The sequence below is a fragment of the Centrocercus urophasianus genome, unplaced genomic scaffold (assembly GCF_019232065.1).
Source record: "Centrocercus urophasianus isolate 14NV4802_14NV808 unplaced genomic scaffold, USGS_Curo_1.0 seq_30, whole genome shotgun sequence".
Lineage (NCBI taxonomy): Eukaryota > Metazoa > Chordata > Aves > Galliformes > Phasianidae > Centrocercus > Centrocercus urophasianus.
The window spans coordinates 4,186,939-4,209,301 of NW_024884867.1; the positions used below are offsets into that span (position 1 = coordinate 4,186,939).

General features: G+C 45.0%; 1 protein-coding gene and 1 long non-coding RNA gene across 2 annotated transcripts in view; one reads left to right on the top strand and one right to left on the bottom strand.

The window, feature by feature from the left end:
* On the bottom strand, window positions 1-19,659 carry GGT5 (gamma-glutamyltransferase 5). Its single transcript, XM_042829171.1, has 12 exons — window positions 19,258-19,659; window positions 10,500-10,630; window positions 8,964-9,050; window positions 8,234-8,423; window positions 7,511-7,668; window positions 6,928-7,077; window positions 6,302-6,435; window positions 5,449-5,648; window positions 4,910-5,001; window positions 4,144-4,253; window positions 2,488-2,595; window positions 1-2,259 (listed from the first exon to the last, which is right to left on the bottom strand). The coding sequence occupies exons 1-12, from the start codon at window positions 19,416-19,418 to the stop codon at window positions 2,113-2,115; spliced, it is 1,668 nt and encodes a 555-aa protein (XP_042685105.1). The 5' UTR covers window positions 19,419-19,659; the 3' UTR covers window positions 1-2,112.
* The window catches only part of LOC122165826, a 14,286-nt gene continuing 11,347 nt past the window's right edge, over window positions 19,425-22,363 (top strand). The window contains exon 1 of the long non-coding RNA XR_006170606.1: window positions 19,425-19,596. This is a non-coding gene — a long non-coding RNA (uncharacterized LOC122165826). The remainder of the gene's footprint in view (window positions 19,597-22,363) is intronic.

Sequence of the window (22,363 nt, forward strand, 5' to 3'; positions counted from 1 at the left end):
TTTAAGGTTTAAAACACTTTATTAAAAATATAATTTAAAGACCTTGTTAGAAAACAGAGCAGCCTATGTACAGCAGTGCTTTAAAAGTCCGTGTGACTTGACTAGTTATAAAAATAATGCTCTTCTGTTGGCATCAGCATGAATGGGGAGGGATGAACCTGGGAGACTCTGAGTTTCTGGAGCACTGAGGAGGTGGCAGGGTGAGGAAGAGGTACACATCTCAGCTTCACGAGATGTTTTGTTTGTCAGTGAGGGCTGCCACAGTGGGCAATCTGCATGCATTCCTTTCTGCCTTGCAAATGAAATCTGTGACAGGTTCTGAAACTGCTCAATTGGTTTCAGTGTTAATAGCAAAGCAGTTAAATTGCAGCAAGTGCTGGTCAGAAGATCATATTCCCGTAGCTTCCTTGTGAGACGTTGCAGTGATGGCAGTATATTGGAAAGGTGATACGCTGCATTGGCTGGATAACTGAGGTGTGCTTTACCCTTTGGTACATCAGAAATGAAAGGAATTAGGAGAATCAGTTGTTTTATGGCTTGGTTTTTCTGGAAGTGAGACGTGATGGGGCATGGTTTAATAGCAAAGCAAGAGCTGCTCCCCCTGCCTTCAGCCAGTGTCATTTTGGTTGCTTTTCTGTAAGCCCCAAGCAGTTGGTCAAGCTAGAAATAACTGCAGATCTTGTTAAAGCCAGGATCTTGAGTAGTCTGGCTGCTCTGTCTGGATCTAGAGAGCTTTACTTAGAAAATCATTGAAATTCATCTGAAGGCCAAGATTTCAACAAGTCAATGACTTACTGACAAAGTTTTGTTGTTAAGAATGTAGACTCATTACTCACCTCTCTTTCTTTACAACAGTGCAGGCAGATGGTCTGGTCTGAGTTTGCTTTAATTGCCTGTGCTCAAATACTTGCTATTGGTGGCCACAGAGCAAGGTTTTTTGTTTGTGCAGTTGAAATACCAAGGGTTGCATGGGAGGTGACAATCATGGGGGGTAAGGAGGGCTCTGCTAGTGCCTACCTAGTTTAACTTTGCTGTCAGAAACACTCATATAATACTGTCTGCATCCATAGGAAAGTAACATTCACAAGCTTTCAGAAAACAGAAGTTGTTGGTTATTTGAGAAATGCGTTGTGAGATGTTTATACTTGTTTAACATTAGATTCCTTTGGCCATCCTAAGGAGGGCAACGTTACAGGGTAATGGCAAAGGACCTCTTGTGTCCAGATAAATGGGTTCAGGTCTCTCCTCCAGAAGCTCCCAACTAGTCATGCAGTTTCATTCTTGTCATCTTCAGGGAACATTTGAGACTATTTGTGATAAACAGAGAATTAGAGCATGTACTCAGGCTAAGAAAGAAAAGTGTTTTGCAACTGTATCAGCACTTTTCAGCAGTCTTGGGGTTTGCCTGTCCAGAAGAAGCTCATGCCTACAAAATAAGTCTTCTGATTATATATCCTTTGCATTTTGAAGGAAGTTTTATAAAGCTTCAAAAGCAATACAGTTTTTCTTCAACTGCTGTCTTTATCTGTCTTCCCAAACTACTTCTCTTCTGCAGGCAATGAGGAGGAAGAACAGGCATAAATGAGGACTCTCCTACTACAGGGAGAGGTGTCATCAAGGAGCGAAGCAGCAACTTCACATTGCCCCATAGGAGTTTAGACTTTAGGTGACCAGTAGGCAGAGTAGAATAAGGCTTCAGCTCCTGGTTTCCATTATGTCTCTAAAGTAGAGAACATGCTTGGCAGTAAGCTGGTGCTATGGTGCACTGATTCCATCTGCCATTCTTTGGGAAAAGTAAGGCTCATCTGGATGGGAAAACCAAGAGGTAGAACACCAAGTTTTGCTTTCTTCTCTTTCTAAACCCATCCTGGAAGCCCCATTGTAATTGTATACGTTGTAATCCTCACCCTACCGACATTTCCTATAGTTACTCAGTTAATTCACATTGCTGAGCCCCAGCAATTAGAAGAAGCTTATCATGGCAGCAGCCTGAAAGAAACCAATTCTGTTCTTAACCGAGGCTCTCGAGCAGCAGTGGAAGATGCATGAATCTGAATTTAGTTATCTCCTGTGGCTTGGACTAGAATAGAGGCGTTGAGATGGCATTTCATGCTAATATCCAGCTGATTTCCCCAGCTTCCTTTTATCAGAGTAAGCAGAGATGCATTTTCCTTCCTTGGAAACTCCCTGCACGACATTCACTGCGAATTCAACTTTCTGTTCTTTGTGTCCTCTTTTCAGCAGGCTGTTTCTAACATCCTGCAGAAGAAAAAAAATGGAGTAAATGGGGCAGGAACCTGAGGTCTTAGCATTGCCATGTGTGGAAATGAAGTATGTATGTGCAAGGTCAGGTCAAGAGAGCATGATTCAAGGAAGAAGGAGGTTAAGCTAGAAGCAAAATGCAGATTATTCAGGAGAGTTACAGAGTCCAATCTCCTTCCCATCAAAAGGAGATGATGAAGGGAAGATCCAACCAAGGCTGCTCACCTCACTGAAGTGTTTCTCAAACAGGATGCTGTCTTTGTTGGTATGCATGATGGGAGATGAAATGGCACGTTCCAAATCATAACCAAACCACAGCTTGTTTACAATGGCCTGCAATGAAACAAACTGCATGCTAACTGAAGATACGCAATAAGAACCTGAACCACGTGTTGATGGTTGTTCTTTCTATTTTCATATTTTACAGAAAAAGTCCTGTACTTTCTTTTTGAAGAAGAAAGAGAAGTTCTGCAGCAAAATTGTATGTTATGTTTACAGGTTTTTTGAACCAGATAATCTTTTGTTCTATTCTCTGGTATCAGCAACAGTGAAGAATCCTTTCTGCACTTCTCCAAGTCACTAGCTTTTCAGATTTCTAATGTATCCTTCACCATCATCATCTCCACCTGAAGAGTCCTATTTTAATCACTACAGCCCTAAGGCTGTTTCATATCCCTTCCCCATAGCTGTGGTCCATGTAGATGCAGTGCAGTTCCACCAGTATCCACCGCCAACTCACAAAAGCTGCTTTTCTAGATTGCTTGGGAGTATGCAGTACTGTATAATGATCATCTCAGATCTTTACTGGACATCCCTGGTGAGCTTCCTCCCTGAGAAAACAGTTCACTTTTTTTTCCTTCTCTGCTTTTACAGTCATTTAAACAGTTACTGGTGTATGAAAGCCTTCACTCTTAGTACTGCCAGTTCAAGTTACAGTATTTTGTGATGCATTACCTTGTTTTACATTGACTTTCTCAACTTATTACAGCTGTGTTTGTCTATTAATTCTATTATTTGATATAGTTTGTACCTTTTTTTCCCATTATTTATTAGTTTTTTTCTCTATAATTCTTTTTAAGGCTTGGGTCACAGTTACCATCTTTTATCCTCTGGTACTGAAGCAGACTGAGGGCAGATGACATTTCAGATCTTGGTATAATTTTTTTCTGATTCTGCTACTGCTTATTTATTCGTCCTGCCACCTATGCTGACTCTGGCTGTCCAGAAATAAAGTCTTAGGTTGGAATACTTCCTATGCTTTTTTCCAGATGAAGACAGAAAGAAAACTTATGTTTATTAGACTTCATGCTTCTGTAAGTTTTTTTTCTTTAAGATGTGTTACTCTCTGCGTATGCATGGAGGTGGCTCACTGTTGTGACTGTTTGTTTCCATCAGGTAACTTATTGGTTACCATGAGGTTTGGGGCAATGCTTTTCTTCCTAATAACTTCCTTAACTTGCTCTTTAATTCTTTCAGCTTCTTCCCTTTCAAAAAAGAATCAAGGGAGTCAGCTACCACTTGCTCTGAACTGCAACCTGCAGCTGTTAAAGACTTCTAAACTGAAAACAGAACAAAGCACCAAGGAGTCAAAATCCAAAAAGAACTGAGTAGAAAAGAACAAGTGGGGACTGACTATGCTGGAAGTCTGAGAGGGTTGAAAGAGATGGCAAATGCTGTGGGTTCCCCTACCTCCCCCCATTCCTATTCCCTCCTGGTGGAATTACAGTCCAACAGAGAAAAGCTAAAAGCAAGAAGGTGAGGATGGACTGTTTGCAGCAGGCCCTCTTCACTGCTGCCCACTTAACAGTACTGTCAGCAGCAATTGTTTAGCTTTCAGTCCGATTAGTGCAAGGTGTTCCTGTGCAGTACCTCTTCACTCACCATAGCAGTAGCACTGATAATCCAGCCCCCACCTGCCCCTCCAATCACCAGCATGTCTCCTGACTTGGAGATGAGGATAGAAGGCACCATTGCTGAGGGAGGCCTCTCTCCTAGGGCAAAGGCAGAAAGTATTATACCTCCTGTATTAGGGCACACAGATTCATTTCTCCCAGCTGTGCATTCCTTACGGAGAACCAACCTCATTCCTCACGAGGCCCAAGTTTTCCAGACATCTAGATGGCTTGTGCTGAGACCCCACCTCACAAGAAACTGGCCCTTTACAGTAGAGGCTAAACAGGAAGGACAGAGCGCCATGCAAATAATCAAGACTTGCTGCAGGTCCTTCAACCCAGATAAGGATCAATTAGCTGCAATCCTGCCCTTGGAGTGCCGATGTCCTCTTTCTTTGCAAACCCAAGGCAGCTTGCATCAGGAGCAGCTTATTTCACAAACCCATGTTAAGTGGTTGCTTTACTTCTTCTCTTCCCTAACTCTCTTCCCTACTTCTTCATTAGCTTCCGCATTTTTTCTTTAAATTCCTAATTTCCCTTGGCAGAAACCAAAACTTCTGTGTTTCCGTGCCGATGTGAACAGACACAGACACTACAAGACTTTATCCTCTCTTAGTCCGAGATAAACTTGCTCTCATCTAGACTTTGAAAAGTAAAGATTGCCTACAGTTTGTAGATAGCTCCTGTCCATTCGTACGTAGCCTGATTCTCCATCTTCTGGCCTTGTTGTCTATTTTGAGGTTGAGAATGCTCACCTGCATTAATATTTGCATTTGCTGTGCAGAAATCTGCAAGTTCATTATTCAAAATGATCCCAGTCTGGTTGGAATAAATGAAGGAGCCAAACCTGCAGGGAGGAAGAAAGCATCCTTTAAGTAACCAGTGCTCTTCCACTGTGGATGACATTAGCTTAACGTGGCACCCTGCTGGGTTACCCCTGCCTTCTGCCAACCTGCAACCACTCCAATCAAGGTTTCCAAAACGTATTTGGTTTGTTGTGCAGGAGTTACAGAGAGCTTATTTCTGACAAGTACATGCGGGGATTTGCTCAACCCACAGAACCTCAGCAGAGCTCCAGAAGTTGTTACCTTTGTGAACTGAGGTGTTGCTTTGGGCTGATTCTCAAAGGCCTTTGCCATCACATGAAAAAGCGCATTCACAAGCAAGAAATTGCTTGAATTGCTGAAAACTTCGGTTGTTTTTATTTTTTTCATTGGTGTTAAACAGCCCTTGCATATATCCTGTAAGACTGTGAGGCCTGTGTTAGTGAAATACCAACCCCCTGGCTACTCACGGATAGTTGATGGTGCTGGTGGCAGACACAGCACTGCCATCTGCAGCGAGCACAGAGATGTGGCTTGTGCCTCTACTTTCATAGTGGCTGTGGACGAGCTTCCAGAAGTTATAATGCTCAAGTGGATGGTCCCCACGGGCATCTATTTGGCTTCTGACACGCTCAGCAGTCTCGTTGGACAGCATGATTGCCACAGTTGCCTGTAATCACAGCAAGGGCCTGTACCATCAACACGCTTCATCAATAAAGCAGAGGGAATGAAGGAAAAAGAGGGGGACATTCAAAGCGTTGCCATTTGTCTTCCAAACAAACCATCACACATGATAAGCACTGCTTTCCTGGGAATGGCTGAACACCTGCCTGCAGTAGGAAGTAGCAAATGAATTCCTTGTTTTGCTTTACCAAGTAAACTGTCTCTACTTCAACTCACGAGTTCTTGTACTTTCATATTTCTGATTCTCCCCCATCTCATCTGGGTAAGAGTGGCTGAGTGGTGCTGAGCTGCCTGCAGGGGTTAAAGCACAACACTTGGCCAGCTGATCAATGTTGCTATTGAGTAGCAATTCCAAATAGTCTCTTTTGTTCTGTGGCTGCAAGGCAGGAGGGTTCAGTGCATCACCTGGTGCTGTAGCACTGTGCTGGCAGGCAAGGTAGCCTGGACAATAGATAGCCTCCATGAGGGCTTAGCACATAAGCTAGAATATGTTTGGGAGAATGCAGGTAAGGAAAGGAAAAAAAAAAAAGGAAAGGGAAAGCATATGGACTCCTTTGTTTCTCTTCTTTCAAGCAGTACAGAAGAAGCTGCCAGTGTTGCTGGTGTCTGTCAATACTCCCGTGCACTACAGTAGCTTACCTTAGCTTCAGAGAAGGCTGGGTCTTTCATCTCAGGTTTTAGCATATTGCCAAACTTCAAGGCCTCTGCAATAAGATGGTAGGTTTCTCCCTTTTCCTTTGGTGTCGACAATGATGCCTCATGGAATTTATACTCTAAAGAGGAGGATGGATTCATTTGGTTAATGGACCCACTGGCCATTGATTTTTCTTGAAGAATTTTATAAAATGTTTAAAGGAGCCTCCTTTCCCCAGTTCACTTCATAGAAGAGAATCACAGAATCATTAAGGTTGGAAAAGACCCCTAAGACCATCTCAGTCCAACCATCAGCCCACCAACACCATGCCCACTAAACCATTTCCCTCAGTGCCACTTCTGCACTTGGACATCATCAGGGACAGCAACTCTACCAGTTCAGTGAGCAGCCTGTTCCAATACTGTGACCACTCTTTCAGAGAAAATACTTTCCTGATGCTAGCACACTGTAAGAATGAGCCAGTTCCTCATCCTGTTGCACAGCATAACCATAATGCTGCTTTGGAGTCCACACTGGCTCACCAAGACCCTTTCTGCCAATTCATTTTCTAATGCTCTAGATCAGTTCTCTTTGCAAACCTCTTGCAGCACACTTTCTCTTAGCAATTTACCTTCCAATATCTTGAGGATGAACAGGAGCACAGCACCTCCCAAGGGTGGAGGAGGAGAAAACACAGTGATGTTTTTGTTCAGGGTAATGTTCAGAGCTGAGGATACTTCTGCTTTGTATGCCTTAAGGTCCTCCATTGAGATAACAGACCCTTCAACAGAAAACCAAAGAGACAGCTGTCATTAGCATGTTAACGTGAGCTTCTAACAGGTGCTACTGGCTGGACACATCAGAGCCTTGGGAAGCTTTCTGAAGAGCCATTTCTGCACACTGAATTTCTTCTACCTAGCACAACAGAGTCTTCTTGTGCCCTTATCTAACACAAAACTCTAGGACATTATAAAGCCCAAGGGAACTGAAAAGGCCAATATGTGAGTGCTACAGGCAAATACCAGAGTAGTGGTTGGCTCTCATCCCTGCTTTTGGGCCTAAGTGACGAGAGAATGGGGGAAAGATGTTCACCCTGTATCACCCCAAGAAATGAGTAAATGCCATATTCTGGCTATCCCCAGGTCTCTCCTCCCTCTCATCCAGTTGCTGGGAAGAAGCCTGTCTGCTAGTATTAAAATGTAGCTGTTACCTACCTACTTTCCTAATGTCTTCCACCAGGGCCTTTCCTATCTGTCCCTCATAAAATGCTGTAGCTCCATTTTCGGCCAAAATTTTCAGTGTCTGCTGCAGTGCTGGCCACCTGAAGGTCTTTCCAGTTGTCAAAAACTTCTGACCCTCACAAATCAATGGGCTGTTAAAGAAGAACATCCATCAGATTACAGAATATGCTTATTCTGTTCCCAGTGCCAGACCCTCTTTCCTACCTAGAGCAGATTTAGTTTCTGGATGTCATATACTTTCCAGAGCAGTGCTATATTGCAGCGTACATGGAGAAAAGTAGCCAACTGCTACTCACAACACCAGGCACATTTTCCCATAGACAGAGTTTCCTCCATGAGACCTAATGCTTTGACCCCAGCTCAGACCAGCGTGGCTTCCCTGAATAAGTGCCTGCTGTAGGGCCCTGCTGTCAGGAGACAATTTCCACACAGACAGAGGCAGGCTACATCCATCCAGCTCTCATGAGCAGATGTGCTTAGCAGAAAGTTTTGCTGTGCCAAGCCACTATGAACAAAACAAAACAAAAAAAAGTTGCTGACAGTATAAGATTTCCAAAACAAACATTTCTGTTATTCTCTCTCCATAGCAAGCACTTACTGAGCAGCAGCTGCAGCAGCCTGTGCTATATGTTAGCAGAATGGTCTGAACTGAGGGAGCACTGTTCCTTGCACTTCAGTTTAATTTGTGGGTCTTACCACAGGTTTCGTCCCACTTGGGAGAAGTTTCGGTGATTGATTATTTTGTCCATAACTGGGGAAACAACAAGTGGGTCTGAAAGGAGCTTGATGGTTGGTTCAAACAGGGATTTCCATGGCAAGCGGCCGTATCGCTTATGGGCTACTTCATACCCACGAATTTCTCCTGGTACAGCAATCCATCGGGGCCCTGGAGAGCAGAACTGCAGTGTTACACCTGGTAAATCACTGGCCTGTGGAGTACAACTCTCTGAAAGCACTCAAAGTATGGATTCATAGACTGTTCACATAGGCTGTGAAACTCTCCATCCTCAGAGAAGATAAAAAATGTGACAACATAAGGCCCTGAGCAGCCTGCTCTAGTTCTGACATTACCCTACTTTAAGCAGGAGTTGGAGCAGAAATCTCCAACCAGAATTATTTGGGATTCCTTTTCAGCTGTTCTAAGGGCAAGAAAATCTCCTCCAGGAACAAGGACACTCCCCAAAACAGAATGTGCTAGGGAAGGAGAATGGATACAGCAAGAAACGCGGAAAGATCCAAGATGTGCTGCTAAAGTAAGTGCCTGCTGCCAACTGGTGAGAGCAAATGGACATGGAGTGACTGCAGGTGGTAGTGAAGTGACAAAGAGATAGCTAAGCAGATCTGAAGCTCAGCAATTTAGACAAAGAGGAAGGTCCCCAGTTCCTTCATCCTTCCTTCTGGGCACTACACACTCTGAGGTCCTTACCGATGGGTAAACGAGCACAGCCAGACAACAGATCGCTAGGAATGCCTTGGGGAGCTGTTTCACGGGCATTGATCACCTCGACTGTTCCTAGAAAAGAGAAGGAGAAAATGCATAACAGTCTCTTCCAAAAGGCAGGTGAATATCACACAGCAAGTCAGCTCAGCAGACTGACTGGTGCCTGCCTAGATGCAATAACGGTGCATGGACAAGGCCAGCATCTGTATCCCAACATCTGGGATATGCTGCTTCACATCTGATGCATCTTCTTGCATTTCCTCTGCAGGTGGGAAGTATCAGAGACAAAACTTGAGTCTCATGCTACTAGATAGATCATTTTCCAAGTGATTTTCCAAGTTGAGGCAAGGTCATGTTCATACCATGTTTGCAATACCTAGGTCTCAAGAAACTTGAAAAGAAAAAAGGAACAGTCACACACTTGTATTTCAGGTGTAGCCTAATTATTTCTCCTCCTTATCTGCCTTCTATCTGTCTTTTTCCACTGCAGGCCACAGAGCTGTCTGTGCTGCAGTAGCCCATGGTGTTGCTGTACCACGAACGAGAGCCATGCCTGGCCACCTAGGGCTCTGCACAGCAGGATAATGTGGGTAGCAGAAGAGAAGGGTTGTTGGGAAAGTGGCTCTGCCAAAAGAGGGAAAAAAATATAGGTGCTTTGCCAAATTATGCTATTGCTTAAGAAACGACTGAGAATTTCCAGACTTGCAATTCCATGATACTACTTGGAAGGGTTTTTAAAACTATGATATTGTTATTTTGTCCGTCAACATCTATAAGCTCTGGGGGGTTTTGGTAGCCAAGGCAATTTAAAAAGCATTAAAACATAAAAGCAAGAGCACAGTAATGCAAGAGATTAAACCAAGCAGAGAAGTACTTCCCAGCAGGCCCTGAAAATTGCTGGATTCAAATTTCTGAACAGAAGATGCATCCTCTGGAGCAGGAGTTTCAGCACCACTCTGGGGAGTCTGACTCCCTCCCTCCTCCCCACCAGTGATACTGTGAGATGCTCCCCATGGCAAGCAGGTTCTGCTGGAGCTGCTGCTGCTGCTGCAGGACAAACCTGTTAAGTCTTACCCCCAGGGCTCCACCAAACCATTGACAACCCTGGGCTGCTGCCCTCACTGCCAGCACATACATCTTGCTCCACTCCCAGCTCCTGCCATGGCAGTGCTCCCTCCAAGTGGCAGCTCGGACAGGACCACTCAAATCTTGCTGTACCAGTCAGATATATGACTTTCAAATATGATTTGGGATCACTTTACATGCCAAGGAAAGGTGCAGTCAGTTCATTTTACATTCAAAGCTCCTTCCCTACCACCACATGTTCAGTCTGCAAACAACTGCACTCTTCAGCCCTGCTCTGCACGCTGAAAGCTTTCAGGACAGCTCCTGTAATTAATGCTTTGGATTAAGAGCAAAAGTGTATTTTGTGTGTCTTTGTATACAGCTTTTATATAAAAGAAATTACTCTGAGAGAACGTGAAAGAATTTGACCATGGAGAGTGCAGGGCTGGCCCATACCTGTGCTTGCATTATAGATTGTAAATACGACTCCACCACCCAGGCCTGAACTCTGAGGGTTCATCACTGATGTGCAGATCAAACCAGCGATGGCAGCATCCACAGCTGAGCCCCCTCTTTTCAGGATGTCCCTGGAGTGAAAAGGGAAGAAAAAAAAGACAATGTTAAAAACCAGGGATGATGGAATGGAGGAGTCCCGTGAAAAATCACAGAATCATTGAGGTTGGACAAGACCTGTAAGGTGTTCTAATCCAGCCATCCACCTACCACCAATACTGCCCTCCAAACTATGTTCCTTAGTACCACTTCTACACTTGAACACTTCCAGGAACAGTGACTCAAAAACCTCCATGTGCAGCCCATTCCAGTGCCTGATCACTCTTTTCAAGAAGATTTTCCTAATATCCAACCTGAACCTCCCCTGGCACAATTGAGGCAATTCCCTCTCATCCTGTCTGTTATTCAGGAGGAGAGACCGACCCTCCCCCCACCTAGCTACAACATCCTTTCAGTGAATTGTGAAGAGCTGGAAGACCTACCCTGAGCAGTGCTGGTCTTCTTCTAGGCAAGAGGTCATGAGGCAAAGGGAACTGCAGCTGCTCACAAATGCTCTTGACAAAAAAGGATGGGAAGGAGCTGCCAGAAATGCAGAAGGATGCTCAGTGCAGAGGGGAGAGCGTCTACATACTGGGAACCAAACAAATGATTCTTGACTCCCCACCTGCCATTCCCACTAAAAGGCATATGCTAATCCACAGGCCAGAGACATGGAAGCAGAAATAATGGGTCCACACAAAGCAAACTTCTGAGACTCACTGTCTCAATTAGCACAAAATTCAAACCTTACTTCACTGTTTATGCAGCGTGCCTTCCTGGGCTTCTGTAATATAAAAATATCCCCATCATCCTCAAATAAAGCAAAAAAAAATACAAGGAAAAAACTCACATCAAACAAGTAGAATAAAAATAAATAAACCACCACAAAATGATTGCTTCTACCAAGGTACAGCCACACCAAAAATCACAAGGGCATTGAGGCAGACTCATGCTGTTGATAGAAGAAAATTTCTGCTGGAGAAACATGTCTCAACAAACCATCCTTCAAGCACAGCCATAACAAAATCTCCTTTCAGTGGAAACGTGATGCTGGTGAAGAGGGATTTCCTCATGCAGCGTGCCAGTGGCCAGCCCTGCTATTTGCTAAGGTTTCCAAGTGCTCAGCTTGGGGTATTGCTTGGAAAAGGCAAAGTCAGAACAGTAAGTGGAAGAACAGTTCATCAACTGGAGTGTAACTGCTCCCAGAGGCTGCTGCAGGAACACAGAGCACAGAGGGACTGCTGTTTATTTTACATCCATTATTGTTGTTGCGACCCGCTGGGGCTGGGAACAGGATGCTACCCACAGATCCACTGATAGTGGCTTTCCTTTGTTTAAGTGACCTTGGACCAGCTGCCTGCAAGGAAATGGTATGTGGATAACTGGGGAGTAATGAAACCACAGGGATCCACGGGGCTTTCTGTTTGCAGCCCTGCACAGCTTTCAGCCTCCTAGCAGCAAGCCGCTCCCCGAATGCTGCCCTGAAAGTGGTGACTGAGGCTCAGGGTTACGCCTGCAGAAGACCTGGAAGCATATTAGAAAGCTAGAAAAGAGTGGAGAGGACCACGACAGTGACCTGGGACAGTGGTCCCCCAAGCCCATGTACAAAGCCTAGTGCCAGGGAGAAAAACAGTCGTGAGATAAACTTAAGTGAAAAACAACTTTAAACGTAACGCAGCGCAATCAGATGTAAGAGAGGAAAATCAGACACATTGCTGTCATTTTCCCAAAGCCTGAGAAGCATTCATAGGTATGAAGTGGTGGCACTCCTATACTGTCTGTCACCCAGAAGCCTTCCTGCCACTCCTCTTTGCCTCCAGAAACACTTGAGCTTGGAGAAGCCCTCCCTGGTGAGGATCCCCATCCGTTCTGTGTCACAGCTAGCTGCCTGCTACAAAAGCTGAGTGGTTCCTTCTCCAAAAGGTGAGGACAGTAAACATATCTGTTCAATATGTGTACACCTACCTTTCAGCTTCTGGATGGTGCTAAGATCATTTGGTGTTGCCAAATACTTGTTTATGTGTGAAAACACCCCTTACCTGCTGCTAATGCACTGCCATATATACAAGGCACACAAACCTGTTTCTAAACAAGAGTTTATGCACGATCCCACCCTCCAACACTCCTAATTAAAAACAGACGGAATAACACAAGTTAGAACTTTGGCTCCCACTAAGATCAGGGAGGAGAGAAGAGGTCTGAGCAGGAAAGGTGCATCTGCCAGGGTAACAGGACCTCTCCCAGGAGCTGAGAGCTGGGCTGTGACACAAAATCCCTATCAAGATCAAGGAACCAGTGGGAGGAGGACATTTGTCAGCAAAGAGGACTCAGCAGCACTGCCCCAGGCAAATGAAGTGCTTGGTTATGAGCTCTGAATTACCCCATCCTGCTTTGTTACCTGACAGTTTTCAGATGGATCACACCCAAGACGCTGGCTTTGTGATTGCCTCAGGAAGACAGGAAAGCCAGAGATAATCTCAATTGTTCTTGTGCCTGGTGTAGTGGGGCCCTAATTCCTGTCTGTGACTTCTTGGTGTTACCATAACACACAGCAAAAATAACAGCAGCAGCCAACACACGAACACCTTCTCACAGAAAAGCTAAGCATGTTTTGCTTTGTCCTTGGTCACTACCCATCATTAAAACCACTCTGCAATACAAACAAGACAACAGGAGAAAGAAAAGGTTTCCAGGTGTTTCAGAAGTGCTCTACATTCCTCTCTACTGCGTGGCAACTGTTAGTCACTGTCACCTCTGGCAGCAAATACCACATGTAAAGATATGCACTCAAACTTATTTCTTGTTCAAGGGAAGGGGGCTTTCCAGGTACCTGCTGCCTTCCACTGAGCCACCACAGAACGGACAGCAAAGCTCCCCACCCACCTCCACAGCGTGCAACATCTGAGAACACGTCAGATAGGATGGGTTACATGATGCTGAGCATGGCCCTTTACCACTGTTTCTATGGGGAGCAGAGGTTAGGGAGGAGGAAAGCTGAGATTTCTCCCCCAGAACCATTACACTGGTTCTTCAAAGCATAGCAGGAAGCACGTCCAGCCCCAGGTCTCAAACATACATACCTTGGGGGGCTCACCAACCAACTGATGTTGTTTCCAAGCTCTGGGGAGGTGTATGTCCCTGACATCCCAGCACTCCTGGGTCCCAAGACATGGGACAGAGAAGGAAAAAGAAGCCTTAGAGTCAGGCTTTGAGCTCAAGCTCAGAAGTCATGGATCCCAGCAAGGATAAAAGCAAATCGTGGTCTCGGTTACTAATGACTTCTTAGGAGCTGCTTTCCCCTTTTACCTCTGAGGCCTGATATGTGTCTCTATGATTAGAGCAGGGTCCAAGGCCCACAGCCACACTCTGCTATCTGCAGACTGGCCCCCAGTCTCGACAGCTTCCCATTCTCCCTCCAACCTATCTGAAGGACAAGGGAAAACATTCTCTGATCTGGATTCTCTGATGATACTAAGATGATCAGGGGGCTACTAAGATGATCAGGGGGCTGGAGCACCTCCCCTATGAGGACAGGCTGAAGGAGTTGGGCTTGTTCAGCCTGGAGAAGAGAAGGCTGCGGGGTGACCTCATTGCAGCCTATCAATACCTGAAGGGAACCTACACCCAGGAAGGGAGTAAACTCTTCAAAAGGGCTGACAACAGCAGGACTAGGGGAAATGGATCGAAGTTGAAGGAGGGAAGATTTAGGTTGGATGTTAGGGGGAAGTTCTATACAAGGAGAGTGGTTAGGCCCTGGAACGGGCTGCCCAGGGAGGTTGTGGATGCCCCGTCCTTGGATGTGTTTAAGGCCAGGTTGGACAGGGTCCTGGGCAACCTGATCTGAATGTGTGTGTTTGGTGGCCCTGCTAGGCAGGGGGGTTGGAACTACATGATCCTTGAGGTCCCTTCCAACCCGGGTGATTCTGTGATTCTGTGATCCATTCTCTTGGCACACCACGCTCAGCTCCCCATGCCTGACTTGGCTGCATTCAGCCAGAGTCCATGCAGACTTGGCTGCACTCCCCACTTCCCTGTGGAATTCAGGGCCATTACACCTTTCTTGACCAGCCAAACTGAAGAAGCACTCCCTGTTTTATTGGTTTGCCTTCCTTTATTTGGATCACTGCTACAAATAATTATAATGCCAAACAGAGGAGAAAATCGTAACCCTACAAGCAAAACAGTCTGGTACCTTATCAGGTTCCTTTGGAGACAACTTAGCACTACAGCTGGCAAGACTTCATAACAGTATCCTTCCTGCCACTTAGTTTCACGTTTAGGGTCCTGTCATTAACAGCATTTCCTTAAAGTCAGGAGCAGAAATAGCATTTCCTTACGGAAGAGGACGTAACAATCAGGTCTTGTTCCAGCGGCAGTGAAAGGCTGCTTCACCCGCCCAGGAAGGGTGAATATCGGCACTTCTTCACACCCTCCTTACAGCCAAGTCGAGCAGCTCTGGACTGAAGTCTGCAGTTCTGCTCTGGACTAGGAGGAGCTGATGCCATTTTAAATACACTTGAAACGTGCTGGGTTTTTAATTTTTTTTTCCCCCTCCTTAAGACCACCTATTAGATAGGAAGCTGCCTAAGATTGATGAGGAGCAAAAGCAGCATCTGCTTCTGTTAAAAAATAGTTACCAATTTTAGAACTACTGAAAGACAAGATGGGAAGGCAAATCCTTTGGGATATAAAGATTTTTCAGAAATGCTGCTGGGTCATCACCGAAGAGGGTTTTCACAGCAGATCTTTTGCTTAGAACAGCTTCCCAGGAAACAAACAAATTTTTTTTGCTATTAAATTCTCACCCTCCCAGTGTCTTGTCCTCAGGGGGGTCTTTGTTCCAGAGGAAGCCAGTTCCCAGGATTTATACTGCACTGGGGATGTGAGATCTGAGGAAGCTCCAGGGCCAGGCCAGCTCAGCTCACCTCTCTGCAGCAAATCTCACTGCTGAGAATGAGCCCTTCTCCTAAATTCCTCCCCGGCTTTGTGCTCGCTCTTGCATCTGTCATTCGGAAACATAGGTGAGGAGCAGTGGCCAGCAGAGATCAAACAGCACACAGGAAGGGCATATAATGCTTTTTGCACTGTTGATGGAAAAATCCTCCTCCACTGCCAGGAGGAAAAGAGGTTCAGAGCTGGAGGTGAACACTGGGTTGGGTACTGTTTGCTGCCAGGCAATCAGCTCCTGTCTTCTCATGGATTCCTGACATGAGGACAAATTAACTGAGGTGGCCTTCAGTACCACATCCACGTTCTAAAACCTGCTCTGTCTTCTCTTTTAGCCTCCCATCCCTTCTCACTGAAGTTCATTGAGGGGCAAGGTTTTGCCAGAGTAGGGCCCCTGACTGTGCCTGAGAGGACAGACACTCAGTTGCTCAATATTTACTTTCAGTCCCCAATTTCCAGCAGTACAACCATCTGCAGCAAGAGAGTCAACCTCATTCAGCACTGCAAATCAGGCGCCAATAGCTAAGAGCCAGTCTAGCACAGGACCTGCCAGCAAGGATGATGATGCTTGCCGAGGTCACTGGCTTTCTGCAGGGAGCCAAAGAGTTGCATAAAAATTTCAGACAATTCAACCTCACACAACCCTAGAGTGTACAAGCACCATCTCCAGAGATGGGAAACTGAAGCCTGAAGATAACAGCTCAGCACAAGTTAAGAAAAAGTAGCAAATGGGAGTTGTGGCTCTGCTCCCCCCTCTCCATTTTGTAATAAGGAATTAGAGCTATGTGGTTCCCTTGCTGAGCCTTCCTTCACAGCTGAGAAGTGATGGAATTCAGCAATACAGGCATCTTGAGATGTTTTCCCAAGCTCACCATCCCACTTATTAAAAGACACTATTGCACTTAGCACAAGAGATTTGGTTCAGTTGCTCTCATTAAGTTCATTTAAAAGCTCTGTTGGGGAGCACAAAGATTCAGCTTCATCAACCACTTAAACCATCATGTAACACCTCAGAAATTTCATTACTGCTAATGACAACTCACTGCATATTGGCCAACAACGTGGTTTGGGCTGTTAGTTTTCTGTTTCGTAAAGGAAATTAGACTTTTGATTAAAGAATGAAGTTCATAAAGAGGTTAAAGAATAGGTGCTGCTTTTAACTTCAGACATTTCAGGCACTGAGCCCACTCTGCACTTGGAGCCTCTCTGTGCATCCTTCACATGGGCTTCTGAGAGCCCAGCGGGATTTGCAGGATAAAAAAAGATAGCTGGGGGCCAGCCCAGGGCCCCAGCAAACAGAGGGACTGCAGAGTCATTGGGGGGAGCAGGGACAAAGTGGCACTATTGGATCTCCCCGTGCACTTGCCTCTGGGGACTGGTTGCCATTACTCCACTCTCACCAGGCAGGCAGGTTTAATCACAACACGTTGTTTTCATTTGATTGTATAACTTCGCCGTGAAGCCTAATTAGTTTGTTTTTCCCATGGTGCTGTGGAGGTTACTCTTTACATATGTTTCCACTAAAAGCATCAGCAAGAATGCATTTGAGGAAAGTTGTTTTGCTTATTTTACTTATTTTTAAACTCCTCTAGAAAATTTTAAGTGTGCATGTCTAAAGCCAGTGGTGGTCTGTCTGCAGTTCTGACAACGCACTTCAATGCAGCAAAGCTGTTTGCCTTGAGGGGGAAAAAATGTAAACTTCATAATTTTTATTTTATATACATCTATGTATTGTATGTGTGTGTGTGTGAAGGAATGCATTATCCATCTTTGGTAGATTCATTCTCTAGTGATTTTTTGGCAGTGACAGTAGAACTTAGCCTGTTCCATCCCTGAGCTGTGGGGGCCAAGCACAATTCCCCCAAAAGTCTGTTTGTCACAGCTTTGGGTGTCAGAAAACGATAAAGAAATTACTGTCTTGGAGCTCAGTGCTCCCCAGACACAGCTTGCAAGTGGAGAGGCCAGCAACGTCTTTCCTCAAACACAGAGGATGTGGATAAGGAGTGAGGTGACCGAGCTGCAAAGACAGGCTCAGGGCAGAAGAAAACCTGTAGAGTTAAAGAGCCTGTGAGCAGGGGGTAATGGACTGGGTACAGCATTTGGTAGGATGAGAAGAGCAGCACTAGTGACTGTACAGGCTCTAACAGCAGCACAGGGAAATGTGAACAAGCAGACATGATAGCAAACTGCCCAGCAAGGACTCAGGAATTGCAGTACAAGTCCCAGCCCTTGCATCACTGGGAATCTCATTGCTCATTACACCTTTCTAACTCCTCAACTCTCTGCATCAGCCCAGGCCCAAAGAGACAGCATAAAAATTTGCAAATGTTTGCATAATTGCAGAAAAAGAGTGAAGACCTAAATACAATACTTACTTAAAAAAAAATAAAATAAAAATAAAAACCACCCCCAGTTGATAATTTCTTTTTGTTTCCTTCCTCCTACATCTCATGACTTTGGGAGTTAATTATTTCTGAACAGAAGAAGTCAACAGCATTGTTGTACTCTTAAAACCACTCAACTGGCTGGGCACGGTATGGAAAGGCATCAGGGCTGTGCACAGAAAGATGCTTGGCTTTGCTGAAGCTGAAATTAGGTGGCAAATGAAGTGGAAGCTCACAAGTGGCAACAAGGACCTAATGGCTAAGACTGCTCGGAGAAATTGGATTTCATTGCTACTGCTATGACAAAATCCCCATGTGAGAATAAAGATCTCAGCCTAGGTTAAGCAAGAAGCCTAACCTGGGGCCCAGCATAAGAAAATCTCACTTCTTGATGTGCACACAGCCACAATGTGCCTTCACCAGTTACTCACAAGTGCTGTGTCAGTTTGTCACTGCACAGTCTGCAACAAGAAGTGTGGTGCAATGACACCAACACCTGCTCACTCCTCCAGCCACAGGGTAGAGCACACAGCTTCAACATTCACACGTACTGCATGTAGCTTGTAAAGGTTTAAGTTCCATCCTTCCATTTTCATGCATACATAGGTATAAGAACTGAAGTAATCGCAACAGTAAGAGTTAAAGTCAAGAGTTAAAATACATGAGAAATAAGTTGTTGTGCGAACTAGAGTCTTATGACCAGAGCAGCTTGAGGATTTTACACCTAGATCTTTCCTTCCAAGCAACATAAGCATGCCTTCTATACTTACACCATCTTGGTTGAGTTTCAATTACATCTGCACTTTGCTTTCCAATGCATTGTGCCTTTCCTGATAGCAGATATGCCTACTGCAGGCTTTAGTCCAGAAATGCACTCCCTAAAGGCTGGGCTGTCCATCCCTCCTTATCCCATCCACCTGCTTGCCTTCCTCACCCCTGCTGAAGCCTGGCTGCAGCTCCCTGCTAGATCCTCTCCCACTTTTCAAGAGAAATTCCTAAGCCACTTATCCAACAGACTTACCACTATGAAGTAAGCAGTTGATTTCTTTTTTCCACTATTAAAAATAACATTACGTTCACATTGCAGCTTCCCATAGGCCACTCATGTGATATTAGGTAATTAAGATAAGCATCAGAGGAAGATCCCCATCAATTTTCTGAGCTGCTCTGCTGCCAACGAGCACCCAAGGAGCAGCAGCTTTCCTCAGCCCAAGAGACAGGGATGAGGCAGAAACCCAGCTCACTCCCAGTCACCGCATGTACCTGTCCACCAACCCAAGCCCACGACACACACAACACAAACTGTTAAACCAAGAGGTCTGTGCACATACCGGCCAATGTTAGAGCAGGTCTCGGTGTCAGCAGCCACAGCTCCATGCAGGTACTGCTGAGGACCACACTTAGGTTGAGTCAGGGTGACCAGGAGCACAACCACGGCCGCCAGCACCCCGAGGGTCAGCAGCACCAGGCAGCAGATCCTTCCTGTCGTCATGCCTGCTCCTGCACGGCCAGAGGTGCCTGGGAAGCTCTCAGTCCTCCTGCGAAGGCGTCTGCTCTGCTGCGGGGGAAGTGGAGGATCCCGCAGTGAAGGGAGGAAGGGAGGTCTCACTGAAGCGGGTTCTGCCTCCTGTGATCGACAGTTACATTTTTGAAGAAAAGCTGAGACAAAGGTAATGCTGCACTTTCTCTTCTCTGCTCTCTAATGTGTGACACAGCTTTCACTTTCTTTTATAAACTAATTTTCTGGCAAATCCTCCTTATACCCCTTTGATTGTTTTTTTTTTTTTAAGTCTCTGATGAAAACATTTAACGCATTCATTGCTGGAGCACTTCAAAGTGAAATCCCAACACTGGTTTTTGGTTTCAAGCATTTTCCCTGTCCTTCCACTCTCACCGCATGCAGCAAGCTACAAAGCAAAGACAGCCCACGTGTTGAATCCCTGGGAAAATCACAGCACTGATCCTGCATTACACACAGGATACTTTCCACAAGGCTACTCAAAGAAGTAAAAGCTAATCACTAAAGAAATACAAAGCTAGAACTTTCTCATTTTCCCTATAGTTTACTCCACCTTTCTTAATGACTTGCTTTAAATCTTGCCGCTGCCCATGCCATGCATCTGTAAAAGAGCAGAACAAATAATTAAATGTAATAAAACAGCACATTTCTGCAGCTCTACACAACTCAAGAGTTAAAAGCTCTGGGGTCCGGGCTTGGATTGCTCAGCAATCACAGCACCTGGGAAGCAAAGGGCTCTTGAATAACACAGAGCAGATTCACAGCACTGATTAGCAGCACAGCTGGCCCCAGTTAGCTCTATCAGAGCTCTTGGACACACAGTTCCTCTCACACTCAAAAAGTTAAAGATAAGGCTTTATATCTGCCTGCTGCCTTTATCAAAGTTATTACCTGTGATCACTTCCCAGCTAAATTTCAGAGGAGAATTCGGCTGGGCACACTTTTAACTTGCACCCACTAAACTGCACTTTGTAGCTGAGTAATGCTATTCCACGTATCATACTTCTATAAACAGATTTGAAAGATGAGCACGTGTTTTCTGTAGTTGTATCTTCCCATAAGGTCATGTGGTGGAAGTGAGAATACTCCAAGAGATATATATTGTATTGTCCAAGATAAACCATGGCCCCTGGGGAACCATTTCTTGGTCTCCATGCCTCCATGTGACTTGGTAACACCAGGTATAGCTGCCAAGCCTCCCCAGCTCTAATGTGACTCTGCATTTCACCCCATTGCAAAACATCCCTGATCTCACCAGATTTCTCTGTGTGACTTTCATATTTGTTTCTTTCTCTCCACGTTATTCCATAACACCTAAAGAATCAGTTACAGTGGGTTTAGGGAAAATCATTTCCTGTAAATAACTGGAAACCCTGGCCATCAAGAGAGTTGAGTGGATTTTGCCTGTTTGCTTTCATCAAATGCCATGGAGAAGTTAACTGCAATCTCCAAATTTCTTTGAAATTTGCTTTTCAACTCAGCAGGTCAAACACCTGTAAATTCACAGTAACTGCTGTGCTGCCAAAGAGAAGTCCTGGAAGTGGCAAGAAAGAGAGCAGAGAGCATTAACCTCCAGACCAGTTCTGGACATGCCAAGATGTGGTTGGGATCCATTGCAACAGATAATCCCCACAGGCAAACCCTTCACACACACAGGAATGAAGGCTGAGCTATCTTCCCTTTCTTGCTGCAGCCTTCACAGTGTTCTTGGTACAGTTCTCAGCTTTGAGATATTACACTGCAAAGTCTGCACTGGCTATATCTAAATTACACTGTTAAACATACATATTTTAGTATTTGCTTAATTAGAACTACAATTATTAATATAATTTATTAACTAATAAATAGGAACAGAATCTTTACATTGTTCTTTATGCTGTTTGGGGTCCCATTACATCTTTTTCCAACTCTTCATCTGAGACTGAGCTTGAAAACTGTTTAACAGTTGAAGTACAGGCATAACTAAGGTTAACACAAACACCCCAGTCACCTTATAGGCAGTAATAAATCACTGAGGGGTACAGAACCTCACATTTTAAAGGCATAGCATCACTACAGAGCAGAGGAGTTGGGAAGAAGTTCCCTTGCAGGCAGCTTACTGCAAATCGAGGAGCCACTCTCTGAGAGCACTGGGATCAGTTTGCTGAAGCAGGATCCATGGCAGTACAGGGCCAGCATCACGGAAACAAGGTTTACTGCCTTGTCTGCAGCAAAAGGGTAGGTTTGTGGCATTTTTCTCCATGCCTCTTGAGCACAGTTTCCCATTGGTTGAGGGAAGGAGAAGAACATCACTGGACAGAAAGCCAGACAGTTCTGCCCAGCAGAGAAAAGCTACTCCACCGACCAACAATTTATCACTCTTGTTTCATCTTTGATAAAAATAAACTAGAAGAACTCTAAGCACACTCCAAGCATTCTCATGGTAGCGTCCTGACCATCCTTCTTTGCCTTTTGTCTTTGCACTTTTCAATTCACATTGCAACATACTCCAGGGGCTGCATTGTTCTGCTGGTGTTTGACCGCAGCGCAGTGTCTGCAGTCACTGTGATCTTACCATAACAAATAAGAAGTGCAGTTTATATTTCTCAACACTAAATGAAGTTTAAATTGATGGATAAGAATCTAGGAAAGTTTCCAAAAGCATGCAGCCGAAGCCAAATTGGATGCACTTCATACACTGTTTGTTTCCCCCTCCGATCATGCTACAATCCAGAAACATCCCTTGTCTTTATATAATAAGCAAATAAGAAAAATAGAGGCAGCATTCTATGAATTTAATGTTCAGATCTTGTAAGAGAGCAATCAAAGGATGCAGGCCACAGATGTTGGTGCTCGTGATGCACCAGGAAGGAAAACCCTAACCTTTGCAAATGGTTTTCTTTGCACACAAGCAAATTTTCTTTACTGATGGCCATGAT